This window comes from Parasteatoda tepidariorum, chromosome 6 (genome assembly GCF_043381705.1).
Source record: "Parasteatoda tepidariorum isolate YZ-2023 chromosome 6, CAS_Ptep_4.0, whole genome shotgun sequence".
NCBI classification, from domain to species: domain Eukaryota; kingdom Metazoa; phylum Arthropoda; class Arachnida; order Araneae; family Theridiidae; genus Parasteatoda; species Parasteatoda tepidariorum.
Genome location: NC_092209.1, coordinates 81,320,290 through 81,339,022, shown reverse-complemented (window position 1 = coordinate 81,339,022; position 18,733 = coordinate 81,320,290). Strand labels below are relative to the sequence as shown.

Sequence of the window (18,733 nt, the reverse complement as noted above, 5' to 3'; positions counted from 1 at the left end):
TATAGAGATATATATATATATATATATATATATATATATAAACATCAATAGGGGTTCATATGAACACCAACATACCGGCAACAAAAAGAAATGTGTTTCGACGCAAATTTTTAAAATAAAAATTTAAGTATAAAAAATTCTAACAATTAAATATATATAAATATATACCTTTCCTGAAAAAGAGTATATGACAGCTCCAAAGCACAATTCCAGCACAAAACAGATCATTAAGATTAGAGTAAACTACAAGAAAAATTGCAATTTTGATCGTTTTCGGTGATTATACAACGGTTTCCCAAGTCAAAATTTCTGATGGTCCCATGAAGACATTTTGGTGGCTTATGTTGGTTTCAGTTCAATTTATGATAGTCCAAAATCATTTGATGGTCACCATCATTCAACATTTTCCATTACGTGTTCATGGTTTTTGATATGCCAACAAACTTCCATTATTCCATGATGGAAAATAATACTTTAATACTTTGATGGTTAACCATCGAGAGAAGTTTGATTCTCATGGACCAACAATCCATGAGCATCTGTGATGGTTCATGATGGTTCCAACTATACATTTCCACGATGATTTAATGGGAATTCTTGTTGGCTCTCAGGAATATACCATCGAAACAATTTTTTTTTTTAAGTGGGACCATCATAAATCAGTCCGAATTCCTACATTGGGATGATGGTTGTTCATGATCATTCCGAAATTAGATTTTTAAGATACTATGATGGAAATTAGTGATGGTTCAGCATGAACAAACCATCAAAATAAGTTGCTATTCTTATGTTGAACCATCATAAATCAGACCGAATTCCTACATTAAGGTGATGGTTACTTATGTTGGTTACCATGAAAAAATATAATGGTTCATGATGGAATTATTGATACCATCAAGATTGGCTCATCAATGGAAATTTTGACTTGGGTAACATTACAAAGCAGATTATTTCAAGTTATTTGAAAATAAATTACAAACAACTTTTCTATATTCCTGCATGAAAAAGTAAGGGTTTAAATATTGGGTGTAAGAATCGAGTTGACATAGTCTTATTTAATTTTCCAGATAATATGTTCCTTTTATGTAAAATGAAAAATTATTCAAAAAAGCCGGCTTTTATTTCATATTTGTTATTCAGTTTCTGATTAAACCGCCGTTTCTTAGGAACTCATCCCTACAAAATGAAGATTAACTGTTATTAGTATCATTTGGCACGATGCTGTTAATCGAAGTCAACTCATGAGCGCTAAAATTGACCACAATTGTGTAAGATAATTTCTCCGGTACTTATTCCTTCCGGTAGACTGTTAAAGCCTCATTACCATAGTACTTACAGTAGTACCTATATAAATATACTTGGCACCAATTTAAAACAGCACCAATTATCATAATGCCACTAGTACCTATAACAAAAAATAACTAGGCATCATTAATAGTATGGCAATTTTTTTACGATTCCGTTTAACGAACAAACATCTTCCTTTTCTTCTTACTTTAGCTTACATAGCTTATTGTTTTCAATTTCTATTTCTTTTTCTTTTAAATTTGGGTAATTGCTTCACAGTACATAGTGTCCAATCACGCGGTTGTGCATGGTGTACTAACATTTCAGCTAAAGCTTGGGTTTATATAAATGAAATGTCTAATCTAATCTTATTGCATTTGCTATCATCAAGCTCGCCGTACACGACCGACAATTCGAAAAGAAAAATGTTAGGCGAAAGTTTACAGTTTGCTTCGCTTCGCTAAGAAAATATGTTAATTCTTTTCTCAGAGCCATGAAGGGTTAGGGGATAGAGCATTCGCCTTCCAATGAGGTGAACCGATTTCGAATCCCAGCGATGGCTGGTCGATACGAATTTCACAACCGGCTTGCACCAACCACAGAGCTGACATAAAATATCCCTAGGGCATGGGTTAGAGTCCCCTTGTCCTCAGGCTAACCGTGGGAGGTTTTCGTGGTCTTCCTCTCCATGTGACGCAAATGCGAGTTAGTTCCATCAAAAAGTTCTCCACGAAGGCCAATTTCTTCCAATACTTGATCCAAGAATTCCTTTGTTTTCTGGAATGGGTTCAAAATTACAAGACTACGGAGTTGAACATTAGTAGTCGCAAACCCAAAAATTGGGTCGGCTGTTCAACGACGGTTACAAAATAAGCTATTTTATTATTCAACCCTGTACCGCCCCCGTCCGAGTGCATCCAGGGAGTACGGTTACAAAATAAAATAAAATTCTTCTATTAAGTTATCAAAGAATACCAACAAATACAAAAGATTATCAAGATTAATACAAAATATTGCAAACAGATGGCGCTGCAGTCTGAAAAAAGCTATTAACCAATCTTTGTTGATCAACTTTTGCAATTACATGCGTTGACTGCATCACTTTTCTGCTGTTAAATAGAGGTTATTAGATTCATATTATTTTCAGTTGGCAACATCCTCTTTTAAATTTTTTTTTACATAGTTTTCAAAACTTGGAGTTAGAAGATATTTCGTGGTATCCTAAGCAGAGTACTCACCAGGTATACTTCGGTACTTACCAAGTAAACTTCAGTACTTACCAAGTATACTTCCGTACTCACCAAGTAAACTTCAGTACTCACTAAGTATACTTCGGTACTTACCAAGTAAACTTCGATACTTACCAAGTATACTTCGATACTTACCAAGTAAGCCTCGGTACTCACCAAGTATACTTCGGTACTTACCAAGTGTAGTATGTTGTGCTGAAGATGAAGAGCCGCCCAATAACCGTAGAAACCGAATGCGAATAGTGTAGCAGCAGCGAGACTCGTTCCACTGATGACAATTCGCAGATTATTCTGGCATGTTGGATCTGTATGTAGCCACTCAGAAGCACCGAAAACTAACATGCCAGTCAACTGCAAATAAACACACATAAGTTTTGGAAGATAAAAATTACTTAAGAAATTAAAGACATAACATAACATAACATAACATAACATAACATAACATAACATAACATAACATAAACGTAACATACATACACAACGTGCGTTCTACAGGAAACGTCGTAAGCACTAAACAGGAGATGTCACAAAACTTCCTAGACAAGAAAAGGCCTCGGTTACCATAAACAAGAAATTTGATCCTTTAGTAGTTCAAACGTAATGACATCTTTCGTATTAACCACCACTGCGCAGCTTAGTAGTCCGAACTTAGTGACATCTTTCTCACTTTTTATCCACTGCGCAGTTTATATTCGTTACGCCGGAGTACTAAATTGATCCGCGCAGAGGCCTTATGTCTTCTAGGAGGTGTTGGCTGTCACCGGTGATATTTGAACATAAATCACTTACGCAAGAATCAGCCGCTATTGCGGCTATCCTATCCTTTTTATTACGGTCATAAAACAGAGTCGAGAAAGAGAGTTTTAGATTTCGAAGGTACGTTACGACAGTTCTTTAAGTATATTTTTTAGATTTTTTTTCGTAAAAATTGTACAACGGTGATCACATAATAACGAATTTAAATAGAAAAAGAACAATTTTTTTTTCGAACTCTAAACAATGATTATTGAAGTGGAGCAAAAACTGAGGTATCTTCAAAATTATCATAAAAAAGGGGAATTCTCTGTGATAGGTCCTGCTACATTTCAGTACCTCCCTTGTTCCTTTTTTTTTCAACGAACATTTGCTTGCAGTTGAAAATCTTTTAATTACTTAGATATTACTGCCTTCATACGCATAATTATTTTTTACTTCATTTCTTACAAGGATTCTGAAAATAGATATGAGAAGCAGCCGTAATAGAACACCCAGTGCTAAATTTCAAAGCAATCATTCTATAAGATTTGTATTGATCTAACTTAATTATTTCTACATACTGAAATTTATCACACTTTTTTTTACCCATTGGCAAAATGGGTCTTGTTTTGGGTTTTATGGCGCGCGCACTTTATTTGGACGTCATCACGCTTTTCAACTGTGTTCAAGAGTAATAATAAACAGTGCGCGTGCGTCGTCATTGCATGCGTTGCTATGGCGACAGCTGCTGTTTGATAATTTTTTAGAATTCTTTTTATCTTTTTATTTGCTTTAGCAGTCATTCTTAATGTATTTACATCATAATAATTTAAAGTCTTTTTATATTCTTTTTATTATTAACTCATAATTACTGTCTTGACGGTGATTTTAATATAAGTATGAATACCGAAGAACTAAAGGTGTTTTGTGATGTCTTGAAACACGTATATAGCCAGGATTTGAAAACCAATCTGACGACTAACATCATTTGAGACAGTTTTTGCAACCCATGAATATAAATGCTGTGGCGTTTATCGGAGTTAAACCAGAAAAAAAGCATTTGACCAATGGGTAACCAGTGATCGTAATAAAGTGGTCGCAATTTTTTTTTTATTTCTTTAATTTCATTTGATACTTTTTCTTTTTAATCTCCTTTGAAAAGAAAATTCGAATCGATTCATAAATTAGTAGTATTGTTTTTTTTTTTTTNTTTTTTTTTTTTTTTGGTTTGATAATGTTGATTAACTTTGTTACGTTAGGGTATCAAGAAAGCGTCCTGAGCTGTTACGTCTAGGAAAAAGGCAGAGCAAAAACCATTCGTTTGTTCAAGGTTCCAACAGCATCAAGTAGTCTGGCTACATAGGTAACCATTTCGGAGGAAGAAAAAAAAATTACCGACTGGGAACCACAATATTATCTAAAAGCGCGGATAAAACGAGATTCGAATGCCTCTATGAGAGAAATCACACGTGAAATCTAAATCAATCATAAATCGGTGCAAAAAATGGAGAAAAAGGAACTGCACTTCAAGTCGTATAAACTTCAAAGATGCGTAGGGTTGGAGGGCGGATCTTCTTCACAGACTATAACAGGGGTGGCCAAGCTCCTTGATAGTCGAGCCATTTTTCAAAACTTGAAATTTTTCGCAATTAAATACGTATTTATAAGGTATGCAAAAAAGGTGTTAAAAATTTCTTTTTTATATAAATTAAATTTATTGAAAACATATAAGTAAAAGTACNGAAATGTTGTGGCGTTTATTGGAGTTAAACCAGAAAAAAAAGCATTTGACCAATGGGAAACCAGTGATCGTAATAAAGCTATCACAATTTTTTTTTATTTCCTTAATTTCATTTGATACTTTTTCTTTTTAATCTCCTTTGAAAAGAAAATTTGAATCGATTCATAAATTATTATTATTATTACTTTTTTTTTGGTTTGATAATGTTGATTAACGTTGTTACGTTAGGGCAGTGATTCTCAACCACTGTAACGCTGCACTTTCGTGTGCCACCAAATTTTAGAAGTGTATATAGTAAAAATCCGAATGCTTTATAATTTTTACTACATGCTATTTATAATTTTTGCAATATAATTTTTACTATATAATTTTTACTTGATATTATAATACTTAAAATTATAATGTACTGGAATTAAAAGACGAAATGAAAATGTTTTTGAACAAAATAAAAATTATGATTTTGTTCATTTGTTGGAAGATAAAATATGGTGTGCTAAGCTAGCTTACTTATCAGACATTTTTGTTATTTTTACTAACGTAAATTCAAGTATGCAAGGGTGGGATTCCAAAAACAAATAACTTTATGGAAGAATAAAGCTCAGGAAGAATATTAGGAAAAGTTTTAATAAAACTATTCATAAAATTGTTATTGACCATTTGACAACATTAGAGGAGAGAATTAGTCATCATTTCCCAAATTTAGAAATAAAAAAAATTTGATTGGGTTCGTAATCCATTTGTGACAATGAATACTTCTGTATTTGAATCAACTTTGAATGAAGAGGAAGAACTAATTTCGCTTTCTAATAATCGAGATTTAATTTTAAAATATTCAGAAGTATCAATTAATTTATTTGGATTGACATTAGATGCGATTATCCCATGATGGCGAAAAAAGCTTTAAAAATATTATTACAATTTTCTACATCTTATTTGTGTGAATACGGATTTTCAGTACAAACCAACATAAAAACGAAAAAAAAGATCGAGACTGTTGAATGTAGAAGACGATATGAGAGTAGCATTGTCATTTTTACGACCAAATATAAATTGAAATATTAAAAAAAGTAAAGCTCAAATTTCTTATTAAAAGTAGTCTTATTATTCATTTGTAATTAATCCCTTAATAAACTCTGTTTTTGTAGTACATATTGTATTATTTTATTTTGCATTCCAAATTATTATCATAAACTATTTTACACAGTGTATAGGTAAGTAAACAACTTTTAAACCTATCTTTTTCTTCGTGTGCCGCCAAATTTTGAAATCGTTAAAAGTGTGCCACGGCAAAAAAAAGGTTGAGAATCACTGCGTTAGGGTATCAAGAAAGCGTCCTGAGCTGTTACGTCTAGGAAAAAGGCAGAGCGAAATCTTTCGTTTGTTCAAGGCTCCAACAGCATCAAGTAGTCTGGCTACATAGGTTACCTTTTCGAAGGAAGAAAAAAAAATTACCGTCTGGGAACCACAATATTATCTAAAAGAGCGGATAAAACGAGATTCGAATGCCTCTATGAGAGAAATCACACGTGAAATCTAAATCAATCGCAAATCTGAGTACAAAATAGCGAAAAAGGAGCTGCATCCCAAGCCATGTAAATTTCAAAGATGCGTAGGGTCGGAGGTTAGTGATAAGGGCGGATATTCTTCCAGACTATAAGTAGCTCACCTTGGCGAGACAGATAATCGCCAAAATGATTGAATCTGGTCCGCATATACTTCCTGTTCCACCTGACATTGAAGGACTATTCAAACTGCATTCAGTTGCTCTATACGAGCGTGTTTGGAACATGCAAGACGAATGACTTCATGTAGGACAAACTACATGCAAAACGAAACTACGTGCAAGACAAACTTCACATAGAATTACTTGTAAGACGTACGTGCAGTAAAATTACTCTTTTAGCCCTTCCAAAACTCACAGTCGGCCATGGTTAAGGGTAAAATACCTTTCCCATATCAAAGATTCAAAATCAATTAAGAAGTGCACAGACGAGAAATATACGAGTCCTTTAACTTTTATGGGTTCGGCAGCACTTCACAGAGCGGATTTGGTGCTTCAACCGCTTGATGGACAAAAATGAAACATGGTGCAACGAACCATTTTCCGGTTCTTTGCACCATGGCGGGTAGTCGATTTTGGGTATGCGCTAGACTTACATAAGTTCGGAGTTGGTAAATCCTTGCACGTAATGGGTACCGATTGTTACCCGAAGATCTGCGTCCAAGTGCCGAAAATTTCAAGATAGTTTTGGTACTTTGCCAAGAGAAGCCACTTCTAAAGCACTAGATTTGAATTATGTATTTAACAGAAGTTCAAGCTATTATTACTAATGGTTGCTTTGTTAAATTTCTTTAGATGATTGAAAATGTTCACACAGTGCTACTTACCCCAACGACACCGCAGGTAGCAGCGGAAATTCGAACATTGTGCAAAATTTTTGACAAAATGAGGGAGATTGCTGGTCCCTCTGACTTAAAGAATACTTCGTAAGAGATTCTCTCTGAAAAAATCAATAATTTTTAAGAAAACATAAATGTAACAATTATAAAAGGGTGGGATTATTTTTTTCAAGTACCACGATGACCAGTATTCCTCGTATACTCTTTACAAATAAAAAAGACTCCTTAAGGTAGTGCGATTTTTTCCCACTCTTCGTCTATGATTTTGAAAAATCATACTTTTTCTCAAGGAGCAGTTCTAGCAAGACGTTGGAATGTACAATGCGAGGGAAAAAATGATCTACCCTGAATAACTTCTGATCTAATGATCAGATTTTCACATTCTAGCACTGAATCTTGTTGTTACACATCCCCCTGGAGAAGGAAAGCCTAGACCAGGTTGCTCAGTTCCCCATATATCTTCAGAAAGTCCCGATCAACCAGGAGCTGCTTAAAAGAAGAGCCAAGGCAAAAAAGAAGGTGATCAGGACTAGCAGGTGGGAGCAGGAACAAGGTGGGAAAGTCTTCTCCCCATTTTGAAACCTTAAACACTTAAGGTGGCCACTTCGAAATCTGACCATGACCGATTGGAAAGGCCGTGGGCCGCAGCATGTTAATGATATGCCAGGGCGGTTGCCAGCATACCACTGATGGGATGGAGTACGGAGTCACACTGGAAGCAAACGATGTTTTCCCGGGGAAGGGATCTCCGTGGGAGTAAGATGGTTCAAACAGTCCATAGGAAGATCACAGCCATTCTTGGCGAGCACATCGACTGTCTCATTGCCATGTATCCCGACATGCGATGGAATCCAATTGGAGACTTGTGGTTGTCTTCAGGCCTATCTCAGATAGAAGCTTCGTAATCTGGCCAGGAATATCCAATATTTCCGGCCAGTTCTTGAAATACTGAATAGCACTCATACTATCGGTCAATATCCAAATGCAATTATTATCCGTTGTCTGGGCAGTTCCAATAGCTATGATCTCAGTTCTAAAAACTGAGCAATTGTTAGGGTTTCGGATATTGATCCTGATTTCACTATCATTGCTGTTGACAAAAACACCACTCCCGGTTCTACCGTCTTCCAACCTGCTACCGTCAGTGTAGATGACCAAGGCTCCAGAAGGGATACTATTGACAACCTCAAGGGCCAACTGTTACAACAGGTCTAGATGGACCAACTGTTTCAACAGGTCTGGATGGTCCACCTGTTTATTGGCTTGAGATCTCAGATTGTCATTAAAACTGATGCCCCAAAGGGTCACCGCAGGAGGCAAACAATTTAGAGTGGTTGAAGGAACGACCTCAAATTCAATAAATCCCTCCTTCTTAACATATTCCAATGGGGTGTCTTTTTTCAAACGCTGACTACCTCTCCAATTCAAGATGTATGCAGCTGTTCTGTTAGAATCACCAAGGCTCATTAGTTTATTAAAATATTTAAAGGAACCAATCCTAAATCTCATAGCCAGAGGCACAATATCTGCTTCATATAGTGCCACTGCATAAAGTGCCATAGTACACTGCTGTCTATAAGATATTAATAAGTGTAGCTAAAGAAGTATACAAAAAAAATTTTTTGATTGTTTTGAAGATTTTAAATTTGAAGAAATATTTTGGTCCGAATTGTCATGCTTCGTGAGAATCACCCNTATATATATAAATAAAGTGGTTATTTTATACTATAGTTTTAGTAATAGTTTAATTAGTTTAGTACTGTAGTCTTAGTAGTTTTAGTAATTTTTAAAAGAAAGCTCAAAAGGATTAAGGGTTTTCTAAAAATATTATTTTGCATTTTTACAAAACAAAATTTTTTAACAAATGGTAATACCCCAAAGTAATGGTTCAGTTTGTTGATTGGAATATAATAGCTTTTTAAAAGTTTCTAGAAAAAATGAAACGTTTTTTAAATATTAATTCATTATATCTATCTATATAACCATCATCAATTTTTTTCTTGAATAACTGCATTATTTAAAGATAATAGTTCAAAAGACACATACCTAGTTAAAAAATTTGAGTTCATTAGTTTCTATTATTTGTATTTTGACCCGATTCCGAAGAAGTTGAATTTTAAGACTAAACCTTTTTCATTCACTTATGTTTTTCCCAAAAACAATGCCCTATCTTTTTTATTGTCATTCGGTACTCTACTAATAAAGAAATGAGAACTAGAAAGTTGTTTGTACTAACGTTTTCAACCTGAAATATTACCTTTCTCATCACTTAGTTTTTTATTTTTCATCCTAATGAAGAGGATATTGAAGAATAGTGCAAAATATTCATCAACAGGAAAAACAAATCACTTGATTTTTTAAGTTATTTTGAAAACAAAAGTTGAAAAAATATACAGTGCCGAATTTGTTCAGAGAAAATATCAGCATGTAGCTCCCATTGATGGAAAAAGAAAACTAAAAAGTTGTATTTTTAAGGTTTATTTACATAATTTTATCTCTTTTATGAACGGGCATAGGAAGTGCTACCATTATTTTGTGCGAAATATAGTGTCGACAACAATTCGCGATTGCAACGCTTGAGTACGCCCTCTCTAGCGGAAGCCTAAAAATATCAGGCACTTAGTTCCATCATTATCATGGGCAAAGTCTGACGCCATTTTCTTAGCAGCAAATAAGAAGCAAAATGTCCATAAGGAAAAGACAGAAGAACTAGAAGAACGACCCAAAACATCGGTCAATCTTTCTGAAACAGAAAGAGCTCAACATTTGAAGAATTTCTCGGTAGTTTTTATCTTTCCTATTATCAACAACGTAACTTCCGATTTCATGATCGCTTGCTTTAGAGATGTGTGTATTACGGTAAATTAAATTTTTTTTTGTTTTTAATTGATTACATAACTGAAGTGAAGTCAACATTTCTTACTTCATTCCAATAAATAAATGTGATTTCAGAATGGAAGGAACTGTAATAGTTATAGAATATTCTTCTTCTTTATAGAATAGTGTATATTTCTGTATCTATATAATTCGAAAAACAACAGTAAGGAATCATCCGAATAACTTGAAATAGTGTCATTTGTCTTGACTATTAATAAATTTTTATCGTTTTCTTGGTAAGTATATTTTAATTTTGAATGATAAATTTCAACTGGAATTCAGTTTCTGTTTTCAAGTCACGTATTGAAATTTATATCGAGCTCTTGCAATTATAAAATTTTATTATGTGGTGTGTCATCTTAAAGTAATAAGGGGATAATCTATGTATATATTATTTGAGAATAAAGTTTTAAAATGAAGAATATATCATTTTAGAATTCTCCGGATTTTATTTGTTATCCGGATTTGAAAAGTTTTTATTTGTAATTAATTTGTTTTGTTATTTGGTAATAATTTTCTATAGAACGGTTTTTTACGTCCAATTATGAATAAAAAAAACATGAAAGCTTTTTATTTTAATGTGAGGAAATTTTAGAATAGTTTTTTGTTTCGCAAGTATTCTTTATTTTATTTTAGCTTTTTAGTTTCTAAATAATAATTTTTATTGAAACTTTTTGATAAAAATTATCAGAATTTTTTTTTTTTGCAGAATCAAATGATATAAAATTATGAGCTTATACTTTTTGCTTATTTTAATATTTGAAGTAATATAATTCTCAAAGCTATGGAATGTAAAGTTTAAATAGACCTTTCATGTTACATCATTAAATTTAGTAGAACGATTTCTCAGGTTTTAACTCTAAGAAGAAGATACGTATTTTTTTCCTGCTTATTTACAAATATTTTTCGATGTGTTTTGGATGTTTCTTCTCTCTAAAAAAAAAAAAAAAAGATGCCATTTTGTTTCCACTTGCATAAAAAAGAATATCAAACAGTTTTCTTTTTTAAATTTAATAAGCCACAATAAAGAAGAAACATTACAATGCCACACGCTACATTAAAGACGTCTTCAGAGTAACTGAATGACTGTTCATATGGAAATCGCAGGAATTCGTCGCATACAACAACGCCCCTATATTTCGTTGTGATCGCGATGTTTTTAAAAATTTTTTTTTTTTTATCGGTTTAGTAATTATAGGATAAGAGTAGCAGATTTCTAATAGTGGTAGTTCGACTAAGGATTGTTGATTGAAAGTAAACAATCGACGGCGAAATCACGCGAATCGGACTGTTCACGAAAGGTTTACTAAATGCGTGTTTTTTTATTTTGAGATACAGTTATTGTAATAAGTAATATCGTATTAAAAAAAATCAAAATCAAGATAATATTTTTAAAAACCACGTTTTTGTAGTGCACAATAATAATTAAAAAAAAATTGAAAAACGAAAAACGTGGGGGGCATGGAATACATAACAGTAACAGTATGTGCGCTCATGAGAATATGTGTATGTATATCTGTAATTGTATCTGAATGTGGATGTGTGTGTGGTTGTGCATGTGTATGAGTAAGAAAATGTGTATACGTATGTGTATATGTACTGTTATGTACTTCATGCTCCCCACGTTTTTAGTTTTTCAAATTTTTGTTTTTTAATTATTACTCTCCACTACAAAAACGTGGTTTTTAAAAATATTATTTTTATTTTTCTTTAATACTCACTTCTAAAATCTCAATTTTTTCACTCACTATACACAAAACTTCTCAACTGACATGTGACACTCATTTGAAATAATCGAATCGACAACAAAAGACAATCGCGAAAATATTAATTTTTTCTTAATTTTACTTTTTTCTCTTTATTTTCATGCATTGTCATCCAATTCTGAACTATGTGCCCTCAGTTAGTTAAGGGAAAACCCGAAATATTAATTTATGCGTGATTGAATCGAAAAATAGAATAAGAAGCAGGGTGTGAATAATAAAGTAGGAGAAAACTATTAAATTAGTTATCATAATGTATTTTACTTAAATTATCTCTTCTAAAGTTTTACCATCTGCCTGTTACATTAAATCTCGGACTCAGATGGGTTTCAGAATATATGAAAAAAAAAGAAAAATCCAATCAATCTCGAGCTTGGTTTTTATTGTGTTCGGGCAGGGTTTGGCTCGGACCCGAAAAAGTGAATCCAAACTCAACTTTGACCACTTGGATCAGTCTGCGTAGGGACCGAGGGTGTGCGGTATTGGTCCTCGTTAAACTGTGCTACCGTAAAGTGCTCGACTTCGCCCGCAGGTTGTCGGGCTACCGAAGAGGGGCTGCCATCCCCACCGCAGAGGATCAAAATTGTGATGGCCAGTCTTCGGATCATCCTCCGGGATGTTTCCCAGACCGTCGCCAATAGCCCATTGTGCAGCTCTAGTGCGACGTAAATTAACAACAACAACAACCACCAAACTCAACTTTAATGCCTCAACATTTTTTTCTGTTACTCATCTTTTGAGCCTTTAAAAAGCCCATTCGAGCTTGCACTCTAGAAATAATTTTATTTAATATTTTATTAATTTTATTTAAGATTTTAAGCGACACTCAGATACATGCACTTAAAACAGACAATATTTAAGGGCAAATGATAAATATAAATGAATTCGATAAATACTTTACTGTATTTTTAAAAAAAAAAGAATAGTAGTCAAATTTTGTCTTCTTATCTCATTCTGCGTTTATAATAATCAGTTCGAAACAATCACATCGATAGCATTTGTTATCGAAAATACTTTTGCCTTACAATTCCCGATAAGCGAATGTAGGTTTAGTTTGCTGGAAGATAAAGGCAGTTTCACATTCAAACCTTCTAAGGAAGCAAAAAGATCATAAAAACGCATTTATTGAATTTATTATCATAAAATAAATATGAAATTAACATAAATTCTTCATCGAGTCAATTAAAAAATTAAGCTAATATTCGGAATATAAAAGGAGATTCATAGGTGTGCAGGTAAGATATAATTTTTCTTTAAAGAAAATATTTTTTAAATTTTCCATTTCATTTCTGTGTTAACCAGATGTGACTATAAGACTTTCATAGCTCAAAATGTCGATTTAAAATCGATAAAATGTAAATTTAAAATCGATTTTGCTATTTGAAAAGTAAACTTAAACTAATAGGCTGATTCTATTGTATAGAATAAATGTAAATTTCTGGGAGGAATAACGACTTTCATGTATTGAAAGAACACTGCGAAAGCTTATTAAAACTTAGTACATTTTAATTTTGTACAAAAAGAAGGAGCATTGGAAACTTTATTATGCTTATTAATATTTATGTTTTCTTTTAGTATGAGCAGCGACGCCATGGTGCTGTCTGTAGTTTCGCCTTGTTCCTTGCGTCAGTGTGTAGTAGTTCTAGATTTGTGTTAGTCCGTTAATGTTCAATTGAAATAGTTTTCAGTTTTTAACCATTTTTTTTTGTCGGGGCGTTAACCTCGTCATACTGTGGTAGTGACACCTACTGGTAAAAATAAGCGCTACCGAACAACTACTACTTACACTTAAACCGGGGATTCCCCGTAATATGTAAACACTTTAGGCCTGTTTACACGGTCCAAGTTCTTGAATCCGAGAAATTCGAGGGATTTCTCTGTCCAAGAAATTGGATGATTCGTCGACACTATCCAAGTTCTTGAATGTCGCTGATTCGTTGAAAGAAAAACTTGCGCATGCGCATTGTTCATATTTAACATTATATTAATAATGCTTATATAAGTTTAAAATTACTAAATAAATTCAAATAAAATCATAATAACACAAATAAACCGCAACAGATCAATTTATTTGAACTAAAATATATGAAAACAGACAACACAATGACATAATTTGCTGCCTGCTTGTTGACGTCACAAATCCTAAGACGCTTATTGGTTAAGGGAGAAAAAACTTGGACGGAAAGTATAACATGCTCTACTATCGTCCAAGAGGTTGGACCAAGTACTTGGATGATTGTTTACACGATCCAAGCTCAAAGCAAAACAAGTTTTCATCAATATCAATCAATCTCTGTCCAGGAAATTGGATCGTCTAAACAGGCCTTTTAGTGAGCGATTTAACTGGGAGAAATAAGGAAATAAATACGAAAGTATTGTCTTCTTTTTGTCGTTTCAAATAATAATATTACATTAAATATTGTAAACCGATAGATAGTTCTTCGAATATTGGATGTTTTAATACAGTTTGTTTTCTAGAAAGTCGTTCCTCCCAGCCGAGCCTAGAAGGAAAATCAATACTGAGGCGTTCTTTTTGCCCATTCTTTTAAAAATAAGCCAAAAACCTTCTAAACACTGACTTTTTATTTTATTTTTACTGCAAAAGGTTCGTTTCTTAAACATTTATTTATTGAAAAATTCAATAAATAAAAAACCCTACTAGAACACATTTTTTGAACCACAATAGATTTTCCATTAAATCTTGTCCAAGGTATCGTGATCTGTCGCACCAACTTCAATCGCCAAGGTACCAAATGGACTTGCAAATTCAAAAGAAAAAAAAACATGTAGATGTTTGACCGGAGGTGGCTAGTTAGGCACTTTCTGTGATGTTTTTTTTTAAAAGTTTCTCACTGGCCACTGCCCGGAAGTTTGTAAGACTTGGCTATTATTCTGCCACAGATCACGATACGGAAATCTCCCCGTAAGCAACCCTTTCTACTTCCTGGAAAAATTAGAATTTATGAGAAATTGTAAATATTATTTAAGAAATTCCTATCAGAATCAAACACTTTCTTTCTTTCTTCTGAATGTGTTCTTAGAGGGGAGGGGAAAGAATATCAAATTTCAAACTTATTGATGTACAAAATACTGTGCTTTGAGTTTACGCGTTTAACTGTTCTAATATAAAAATAGTTGGTGATCAAATTCAGTTATTGTTTAATATTATATACTTTGGGTAAATTTTAACGGTGGTAAGTGAGTGACCGTTCAAAACTCTAAGGGTCATATTCTGTGAGGAAGCACCCTGTCCATTTTATTCCCCTAGGGAGAACTCTCTCTCTCTTTTATATATATATATATATATATGACAGGATTTGTNTATATATATATATATAGAGAGAGAGAGAGAGAGAGAGAGGAGTTTACTTATTCTTTTTTTAAACTAATCAGCAATGTCTATTTTATCTCGGAAAGGAAGCAGATTAATATATATGCTAAAATAATAAAAGAAATCTTGATAGTTACAGATATTTCATTTTTCTTCGAAAAAATGCTATAATAAAATGTCTTTCGTACCAGTTTTTCTTCTTTTCCGTCTTGCTATATAAGGGCTTTCAACCATGTCATTTCAGTCATGGTCGAGTGTTGTTGAGCCGCGCAGATAGCAGTTGGAAGGCAAAAATATTTTATTAAGCTTCATACGGTATAATCAAAACATTTTCTATCCATGGCGAAGCTCAAATTTGCATTTTAAAACTATGTGCTTAAGTTTTTATTCTAGGGAAAGTAGCAAATGAATTTCGCTCTATTTTATTATATTTTAGGGAAAAAGGAAAACGTAAGCAATTACAATTGGCAGTGCTTATAGCTTAAATCGTACAAAATAATTTTAAAAATATATATGTATAATGTATGAATTCAGAGCAAATGTTATACCAATAAAGTTTCAATTATTTTTCAGTACAATTTGCAGTTAGAAGAGAAGCATCTTATAAAAATATGGCGGAACTCCAACATGGATTTACTTGCTACTGGATTATAAAAAATTTTTGTATTGACGAAAATGTTCCAGAGTGTAAGATTAAAAGCCAAATATTCGATGTTCCGATGTTAATAGATTCAACATGGTATTTAGAATTAGATCATCGGGAGTCTAAACCTTTAGCATTAGGCCTTCATAAAGTTGGACCGGCCAGTAAAAGTAACATCAATTTAGAAATGTCAATTTTAATGACGGAAAGGGAGTGGATATCAGTTGTAAAAGGTCTTTGCCAAGGAATGAGTCCTCGGGCACCACCTAGAGGCGCTCCTTATCTGATAAAATGGCATGAGCACACTCCAATGAAAAGATATTTGCTAGATGGAAAGTTAACGGTTAGTTGTCACATGTCTAATGAGGAGACTAGAAATCGATATGAGCAATGTGTTATGACATCTCGAATGATGTCTAACTGTACAATTATACATGAATCATTACAAAAGTTCACATCTTTGAAACCATATGATTTATTAAACATGCCGTTGTTGCCACTGCACCCTACCATTAGTTTAATGAGCACTAAATGTACCCAAACAGAAGACGACAATGTATTTAATGACTTAGAAGACATACTGAAACTTTTCAGAGAGAAAAAGTTTCGTTACGTCACTCTGCGAACAGCTTCGAAAGATTTCGCTGTGCAGAAAGCTCTTCTCTGCGCCAGGTCTCCCGTATTTAATGCCATGTTCCAAGGAAATATGATGGAAGATCAGAGCAATATCGTCGACATAAAGGACATAGATTGTAACACTTTGTTCTTACTGGTGCAATTTTTGCACTTAGAACCGATTGGCGATCTTGCGTGGGATGCCGCCATTAAACTTTACTATGCAGCAGATAAATACCAGATTGATCTGCTAAAGAAGGAATGCCTATATTTTTTGAGAAGAGATTTATCAGACAAAAACATCTGTGATGCCTTTGTTTTCGCTGATGCCCACCAAGACGAAGAGCTTCAGAAAAGTGCCCAGGAATATTTCTGCAAAAATTCCAGAACTATTTTACGCTCAACTGAATGGGCAGATTTGCTATACAATCGAGCTGATTTAGCCTCTGATATTTTGTACAAACTTGCAGAAAATCTTTAATTAAGTTTAAAAAGTTTTAGTGTATGGAAACATTTTAGTTTTTAAATATTAAAATCGAATAATATTTGTAATAAATTTCCTATATATTCCCCTAGGTGCCTGCCAAAATACTTATATTGAAAATTACATTTCTACAGATCATGGTTTGTTAATTTACAACGTATCAGCACTGTCCCACATCAGCTTTCAGAGTTTTTATCACTGAAAATAAAAAAAAGAATTTGATAATTTTATGTTGGTTTAGCTTTATTTTGAAAGATAAAGGCATCCCTAAGATAATAAATGCAGAAACGCAATTACGAAATTAGTTAGTTGGAAGAAAAAAACACTTTCAAATGCTAGAATAATACGAGGGAATTAATAAAATGTCTGTTTAACTTCATCTTTTTGGATCTTTTTGTAAGTTATAGATTTTGCTTTAGCTTATGTCAAGTTATGTTCCATAGTTTTAATCTTAGCACTTCATATCAATAATAAATTTTGCGCCACTACGATGACATCAATGGGATTATTTTGGCAATAATATTTTTTGAAACATATCAATTCAGAGAAACCAGCTTGGTCCGCTTTGTGTAAATAATTCAAAGTTCATATAAAATTCTAAGAACGGATGATTTATAGTTTAGGCAATCTGATTTAAAATCACTTTTTTCCACCATCGCATGTAAATAATTAAAAAATCCTATAAATCGCTATTTTTTTCTGTAATCTTGGGGACCTCCCTAGCCGAATCGCACAGGTCTATTGTACACTCTGTAAGATGGTGGTAGCTGATTCGAATCCCTCTGCAACCCTGGTTGCATCTTTGCAATATCCTTCTTTAATATATGCTTTTTTTACTCCTTCAACTTGACAAGGGCTTATAAGCCGTCTTTGTCATTGTGCAAACAAGTATGTGTAACAAGTGGCTGGGTGGGGCAGTTGGTTTGTCGTCGCCCTTCAAAGCCCAAGTCTGTGGGTTCGATCCCCGGCCCAGACATCGGATTTTCGGGATGCAGAAAATCCTCAGTGGCCATGTTGTATGATTATGCGCCATGTAAAAGATCACTAGAGTGCCTTATTAGCTCTTGGCATTTCCGGCAAAATTATCTTTAGCATCCAAATAGAGTCTCGGTGCTGCCATCTAGTGTGGCAGAAACTTACGTCCAAATTAACATGGCTAACGGTATCTCACCCATTGTGGTGGTCCTGAACAAGTGGATACCATTTCTGGAGAACGCACTAGGTCTGCTCACCGGGAAGACTGATTATGCAGCTCATAGGAAATAAAAAAAGTATGTGTAATAATAATTAAATTCAGAACTCTAGTGGTGAGATTTATGAAATGTGTTTGTTTTAAAAAAATGGCGAGTGGGACTAGTCGTGAATATATTTCGAATAATTACAAAGTTGTGACAAAAGTATGTTGCTATCAGTCTTTTTCAGAAAAAGATAATGCATTACTAATCACCACATGTAGCCAACTACTATGCTTTTTGCAAAATATTTTATAGAGTGTTAGGCAGTAGACAGAATTTTTGGTGTAATTTTGCCACTATTCCTGAAGCTTCACAGGAGAACTGGATCGAAATGACTTTTCATAAGAAGTTTTGAATCATTTACATGTAATG

General features: G+C 33.5%; 2 protein-coding genes across 2 annotated transcripts in view; one reads left to right on the top strand and one right to left on the bottom strand.

Moving 5' to 3' along the window:
- LOC139425935 (CD151 antigen-like) overlaps positions 1-2,882 on the bottom strand; it is a 17,498-nt gene extending 14,616 nt beyond the window's left edge. The window contains exons 1-2 of the mRNA XM_071182785.1: positions 2,715-2,882; positions 169-243 (exon numbers count right to left, since the gene is read on the bottom strand). Coding sequence (XP_071038886.1) covers positions 169-243; positions 2,715-2,879 — 240 coding nt within the window. The 5' untranslated portion in view covers positions 2,880-2,882. The remainder of the gene's footprint in view (positions 1-168; positions 244-2,714) is intronic.
- A 10,205-nt stretch (positions 2,883-13,087) lies between these two features.
- On the top strand, positions 13,088-17,354 carry LOC107454185 (TD and POZ domain-containing protein 3-like). Its single transcript, XM_016071285.4, has 2 exons — positions 13,088-13,288; positions 15,958-17,354. The coding sequence occupies exon 2, from the start codon at positions 15,996-15,998 to the stop codon at positions 17,121-17,123; it is 1,128 nt and encodes a 375-aa protein (XP_015926771.1). The 5' UTR covers positions 13,088-13,288; positions 15,958-15,995; the 3' UTR covers positions 17,124-17,354.
- The last annotated feature ends 1,379 nt before the right edge of the window (positions 17,355-18,733 follow it).

Bases quoted from the DNA above. Each gene is read 5' to 3' on its own strand.
- LOC107454185 (XM_016071285.4), top strand. From the start codon at position 15,996: ATGGCGGAACTCCAACATGGATTTACTTGCTACTGGATTATAAAAAAT.